The following is a 7,483-nucleotide window of genomic DNA, read 5'->3' on the forward strand; positions in this document are numbered from 1 at the left end:
GGAATAAAAGAAGGAAGAATGGAAGAAGAGAAAAAAAGTAGACCTCATTTGACTTAGTCACCAAAAGTAATATAATATTTAATATAGTTGTCGAGAGGAAAGGAGAAAGGAAGAGTGATGCCTACACTAAATCAATTGATTCATTAGGGTAGAAAAAAAATGGTGCACCAACCATACTCGAGCTTCAGAACAATGTTCCCATAAGTAAGCACATCCACATGTTTCAACGAGAACACCGAAAAAACCTAATTTAGCTCCACGTAGGATAGCGAAAGTACAGTTGAACAATCAAACAAGATATATATGCTCACATTCCAAACAAAGGTCATAATTTACAATAATATTTTCAATAAAAAATAACTGTCATGTCATTCTTTGTTAACCAACTAACAGTCATGGACAATTTAAAACAATTTTAAGGAAAAGTATTATAACAAGTCATTTTTAATTATTCTAAATAAAAATATTCCTTACGAATGGTGTGAAGTTTCCTTATAGAATCTTATGCTTCTCGACAGTTTGAATTACATAATTTTAGTTCTTTGATTATATTTATATATGTAGAATCTTTCTAGATTATTCAAACAATGTGAAAGGTTCGGTTTAATGTGAAAGGTTTGCTTTTAGTCGAATAAAATTTTCACACTAGCATAATATTACTTTTAATAAAATTTCATTGAATTTGAAATTAACATCAATTTAATTATCTCTTTTACCATACTCTATTCATTAAGGAAAGGTGATATAAGTGGTTAGACATCTATTCCTCTCTAAAATGTAATATTATAAAAAAGAAAATAAAAGAAAAATGTCAACCTCTTTGATTATTTATCCATCTTTTTTGTAAGTATAGATGATAAAATGCAAATTTAAAGCAACATAAGCAGTAAAATCTACATAATTGTACCTTAAAAAACATTGACAAGCAAGAAGGCTTTTAACCCTCTTTCAAAATAAACATCAACCATATTATATACTTTGTTTCCAATGTTCTTGGCTCTAGCATCAACATCAACACGCAGTAAAATCTACATAACTTGATATCAATTTACCAAACATGGTAACTCCTGTTTCCATGTAAAAAAATTGTTTTAGAACTTCAAATATTTTTGAACACTAAAAAAACCGACTTTCTAAATTGACACTAACTATAGTAACTATTTCCTGTGACAAATTGAGTTGTGAAGTTAATTGATCGACATAATCTTCCAATCCACGATCTCCGGCCAAGATCTTGTGGAGAGGATCAAAGTTGAAGGACTCGATCTGACAAATCGACAACTGTTCATCAATTTCAAGAACTCGATCTAATGTCTCTACTATCCTGGTTATTGGGTCGTACAAGATAAAATCGAGTCCATCAAAAAAACACAAGATCTTCCCATCTTCACAAACTTTGACGAGTCGGAGGTCATCTGTTCTTAAACCCACTAGAGGAATCAAATTTTCTGGTATGGCTACAACAAAAGCTACAGTCCATGAATCTTGTTCCATCCTCCACACATGGAACTCAAGACGTTCAAAGTGGTAACGAGAGAGATGGAGGGCGCCATTAAAGACCACAGCTTCAAAAAAATCATACTCTTCATCTTCCTCAACTTGGGGCAAATAAATTTCCACAAATTTCCCATCCTCTACATCAAAACGGCACATGACATCCCTATCTATCCAGCCTATTGCAGGATGTTCAGCCACTTGTCGATGGAATCCATACCAATAGAAGGCTCCATTGAAGTAAACGCCAGGGCCACCAATAAAAAAAGAATGGAGACAATGAACCCTGGTCCATTTCCCGGGATCTGTGCCAAATGCGAAAAACTCCACTAAAAGTTCTTGTCGCTCAAGCACAAAGGAGAGTCTCGCTATTTTGTACTGTTTTGTCTCGGGTCTAAAACCAAATCCGTACCCGTAACTTACATCTCCATCCTCGTGCTCATCCGATGTGGGAAGTTTCATACACTCATTTGTCATGGGGTTTAATACAACAACGCAAGGTTTTGCCTTGTGCGTTGTTATTTCCTTGGCGAAACAGAGAAGTCCATTGCAAGAACCGATAAAATAGAGATCGGAATCACTAGGATGTAAGCTAAATGAGGCAGCAATATTCATCGTCATCCCATTCAAATGCTTAGAATCGAAGTCAATACAATGCAGCCTATCATGGGAATAAATATGGGCAAACAAAGAGCTTTGAATGGGAGGAACAAACTTACTAGTTAAAATCAGATTGTTCCAAACTTTACAGACGAGGCGGCAAGTCGGTAAATTGAAGAATGGGAGTTTGGAGAAAATCAAGTGAATAATATGAGGTGGAAGCTGCGAATTTATGTTCCTGATCGTCCGCTCCTTCTCCATCTTCTTCTCGCTGCGGACTGATGAATGAAAAGCAAGAAAAAAAGTGAGAGCACGGATTTTGGGAAGGGGAGGGATTAGGGTTTTTTCGTTTTCGATTTACAAAAATTGAAAATATTTATGAAGTATTTACTATTTCATATATATAATTATATGCTATTTGATTTTCTAATTATATTTTTATTTCATAATTGCCCCCATTTGATTTGTACTTAGTTAGATTTGATTTGAAATTTCCGATTCAGTTTTTATTTTTTCTTATTTATTTGTTATTTAAATTGTATTCTTTCTAATTATTTATTTAAAATAAAATACATTCATTAGTTTTTCTTGTGTCTTCTACTTCATTTTTTTTATCCAAGCCTAAATTCTAGACAAATTTTCCCCACCTCCACCCGACCACGAATTTAAAAAATAATATATAAATTTTTTTTATTTACTTTTCTAATTAAACCATTAATAAAAATATTAAATATTTTTTAAAATTAATTTATTTATTTACTTCTCTAATTATTTCAATTATTTAATTAATTTTTCATTTAAAAATAATTTAAGATATTACACCAGACAAGAACTTTTACTACGAGTTGCCTGGGGAGTCTTGATGCCCAATATAGATTCGTCAAGCAATAAAATGGAGTTTGACGAGGAATGCACATCAAATTTAGCTCCATTGTAGCTAGATAGTATTGGTTATTATGTAAATTATGAATTAATTGGGTTAGTAGATTCTTGTTGTAACAATATTATTTTTAGCGAACATAGCTCAGCAGTAATTGACATATACCTATTATACATATAACCCCACATGTTGTACTAAAAAAAATTATTTTCAGTTAAAATTATTATATATATATAGACACTTATATATTAGGCCGAGCCTATATGAATGTATAAAATTTCTAATATTTCAACATTTGCAACCTCGTTTCAATTCGTCTAGATTCTTCAAATTTCACTCTTTAGAAATATCAGGTCTTTTTCGATTCTCCGTGCATACTTTCTATTCGGCCACATCGACGGTACTATTCCCCGCCCCGATCGTCTTCTTCAATCAACGGACACATATGGCTCTTCTACAATACTTGCTTTGGTTAATCCTAGGTATACACAATGGGTAGCCCGAGACCAAGCCCTAGCTAATTACTCTGATTAATGTGACATTATCGCCCATCGTTCTCTCCTATGTCGTCAGATCTCAAACCTTGATGGATCTTTGGATTTCTATCGAGACCCGTTACTTTGCTAGCACTCGCTCCTACATTCTTGATTTTAAAACAGAACTTCACTCCATTGAGAAGAAAGGTACATAATCCATTGATTCTTATGTTCAATGTATTAAGGAAATTATTGATAAATTGGGAACTATTATGGTTATTATTCAAGACAAGGATGTATTGATTCACACCAGCAATGGTCTCACAGTCGATTACAACCCATTTCAAATGTCTATCCGCACACCTGTAAGGAGCCATTGGTCTTGAAAGTGAAAGGACGATAATCCCGCAGCGGAAACAAGAATCTTTGTTCTTGAATTTGATGAACAAAACCCACAAATGAAAAAGGAAAATACAGGAGAATTTGGTACTACCTTTGATGAACAATTCTTTAACAAACCCAATTAACACCACCAAACGATCTTCCTTGCTATTCTCTGGACACGAAAATGTGTTTTGTGGAAGCAACGATCTTGGAAGCCAAGGGAATTAAGAGAGAGAGCTTGAGAGAAAAACTGTATCTTGCACAACTCTTCTGCAACCCAAAACCAACCAACATGACATGGGGAGTTACCCGACTTCATTAAATTTCCCCACTCCCCTGCAAAATTGCAGGGGGAGTGTTTTAATATTAATATTATAATAACTATATATATATATATATATATATATATATATATAAACTAAATAAATAATTAACACTTGATTATTTATTATCAAAATAGAATCATATTCTAAAAGCATTTCTCATGTATAATCTATAGTTGTAATTGATGGGATGTGAATCCCGGAGCGGAAGCGGATCTTTGTTCATCAATTTTGAGAAAACAAAATCAAAGGTGCAAAGATGAAATATAGGACAAAATATTTTCCCTTACCTTTGAAGAACTCTTCTTCAAAGATTCAATCTCCCAAACACCACCAAATGATCTTCCGTGCTATCCTCTAGGTAACGAGATCGTGCTTGTGGGAGCAATCGTTTTGAACAATAGGGATTGTGAGTGTTTGAGAGAGAATTATCCTTGGAGTTCTTGTGTTTTTCTTATTGTGTTTATCCAACGTTCTGCATTCAAAACAAAACCAAAATGACGTGGGGAGTTAAAATGCAGAACTCCCCTGCTAAAATGCAGGGGGGTTAACAATTAATAACATTAATTAATTAAAATTAATATAATTAATATATTAAATAATTATTAATCAAATTAAATAAATAATTATTAATTATTTAACATTTAATTAAATATCTCATATTTAATTAAATCATATTCTCTCTTGTATAACTTATAGATTTAATATTGTGCATTAAATTTTAACCTATAGTTTTAATATGAATCATATTCATATTAATTTTATTGGAATCTCATTCAAATAATTTCTCTCATAATATATAGTTTCAATTTAGAATTAACTATATATTATAATGTGTCAATATACATATATTCCATTGAGCAATTTGAACAGATCAAATTCTTCCAAAAACTTGATCCTCGTTTTACCCGTTATGAGCTAGCAAGGGGAATTAATAGACCTACAGATCAGAAGCTCGAACGATACGAGATTAATCGGTCAAACTCATTGACCGAGTTAATCAACATTCATTAACTATGGGTCACTCCACTAAAAACCCGTAGTTGCACTCTTCTCACTGCAAAATGTTTTCGTGTCCATGGATATATGACCATTAATGGCAAGTGAATCCTTCACGAGTGCTCGTAACTCAAGTTGGGTCAAATTATCGTTTTACTCCTGACTTACATCTTGCTCCTTAAATACCACTGCTCCTCTAATGAACAACCCGGTTATGGTCCGACCAATAATCGAAAGTCCCTCTCGGACCAATGAGAGGGTGGGACCCCTTGTTTAAGTCCCCGAGTCAGCATTTAAGAGAACACTCATCTACTCCCTTAAGGTCGGGGAGAAGTGAATTCGATCTTGTGAAGTTATGTTCCCAGCTCCCCACTCGGTCTCGTCCCTAAAATGGTAGGAATGTTGAGTCGGCAACTTGGGTCACTCTCACCCATACATATCAAAGGACGAGCCCTCACGGGTAGGAGTCTATAACTCACTCAGGATTAAAAATGAGTTGCCTGGTCATCCTAAGAAATAGCAATCTGTTAGTTAACGACGTTAATTACATCTAAATATCGACTATTTTGCATAACCCAACAGTGATAATGGACGTGTCCTTTCACCCCGCCTATAAAAGGATTTTCATTCCTCTTATTCAGATCTGCAATTCTACTCCAAGAATGACCTATTTGAGCTAGCACCTATACTGACTTGAGTATCGCTCGTTTACTTACTTTTTGCCGGTCCTACCTTGCATGAACTTGCACCTGGTCAGCTCGGCAAGTTGTCACGTGGCCGACCTCGACAGCTCCGCAGAATTTCGCATGAACAATTTTTTTTCATATATATAAACATGTATTCTCAACATTCATGTAAGATATTACAGAACTTTCATTGTCCTTTAGTAAGTTGTTTTACTTTCCATGATCTTGTACCGGAGGCAAAACATGGAATCAACATTTTTGTTGTGCGACAAACGTGACAAACTTGAACACCCATTTAATGCATCACAAAAGTTCTAAGCCTTTTAGTTATTTTATTTGTTGGATATAAAGAAGGATACTTATTTGTTCTATTTTTTAGCTGGAACATATCTTATGATTTGAAAAGCATGTTGGTTGGAGTGAAATTATTCGTTGTGGACAAATAAAAATATCAATTTAAAGCTTGAACTTTGCAATGTGTATCAATTTGCACCTTACAAAGTGTTGTAATTTTCACATGTGTCGCAAATTTTACCCTTCGATAAATTTTAATTGAAAAGTTATTGAAAACAATATTCTGGTGTGTCAAATGAAAAAAAAATGTTTGGTATGAAATAGTTGATAGGATTTAGGAAAAAAAAGAACATTAGAGTTGATTTTTTAGCTTAAATTTGTAAGTTTTGGCAGAATTATTTAATAGTAGATTTTGTGCATTAAACAAATTTAATTTGAAAAACTTGACTAAGTTAGTGAGTTTCTTTTAGATTTTTTTTTATTAAATAGAGGGATAAAAATTATGATATTTATATAAGTTTAGAATTATGAATTTAAATTTATTAAAAAAACTTAATTAGACATAAAATTTAAAATTATTTATTTAAATAAAAATAAGTTTTTCTAAAAAATAATTTAAAAATTAAAATAGGCTTGAGATTCGATCACATCATAATAAAAATATATTTAAAAATAAAATAACAAAAAATAGCTGCATTAAAAAGAGAAAATTTCAAGGTTTGATTGAATAGAGTAGAAATAAACATTTTTTAAAACTCGACCCAAATTTCTAAGATGAAAATTTTTTAAGTTCAAATATGACAATTTTCCAGATTTCTTGCACTAAAGAACCATCTAGATTTATGATATTCTTAATTTTTGTTTTCATTCCGGTTTTTGTAAGTAGATAATTAACTCAATTGAAACAATCTTTAGAGAGAGGAGAGAGAGAGCGAGATCGAGAAAGAGAAAGAGAAAAAGCGAAATAGAGATAAGAGAGAGGAGGAGAAAAAAGAGAGGAGAGGGAAAGGAAAAGTCATTTGGTATACAGGGTGATGTAGCAAGTATTAGAAAACATAGGGACTAAAAAACAATACTCCCTTGAAAAAGGTCACAATTTTCCAAAAAATACAAGAATAAACCTCCTTTTTTTAATGATCCAAGATGAAAATTTTTGAAGTAAAAAATGACCATTTTCCAAATGTGTTATTCTAAAAACATCTAGATTTGATTTCTCATTTTCATTCCATTCTACAAAATTGACCTAATTGAAATAATTGGATTTAGTACAACAAATTGAGAGAGTATGAAGATTTGATTTTTGAACTTCCGACTTGAAAAACTAAGTATCAATTACAGCTGCGCACA

At 32.6% G+C, this 7,483-nt stretch overlaps 1 protein-coding gene across 1 annotated transcript; it reads right to left on the minus strand.

The window, feature by feature from the left end:
• Positions 1 to 1,116: 1,116 nt before the first annotated feature.
• Positions 1,117 to 2,109, minus strand: LOC148211507 (uncharacterized). Its single transcript, XM_088124436.1, has one exon. The coding sequence runs from the start codon at positions 2,107 to 2,109 to the stop codon at positions 1,117 to 1,119; it is 993 nt and encodes a 330-aa protein (XP_087980562.1).
• Positions 2,110 to 7,483: the final 5,374 nt, after the last annotated feature.

The sequence above is a fragment of the Momordica charantia genome (genome assembly GCF_013281855.1).
Source record: "Momordica charantia cultivar OHB3-1 chromosome 5 unlocalized genomic scaffold, Mcharantia_2.0 BLBB01000005.1, whole genome shotgun sequence".
In the NCBI taxonomy this organism is placed as follows: Eukaryota; Viridiplantae; Streptophyta; class Magnoliopsida; order Cucurbitales; family Cucurbitaceae; genus Momordica; species Momordica charantia.

Bases quoted from the DNA above. Each gene is read 5' to 3' on its own strand.
- LOC148211507 (XM_088124436.1), bottom strand. From the start codon at position 2,109: ATGAATATTGCTGCCTCATTTAGCTTACATCCTAGTGATTCCGATCTC.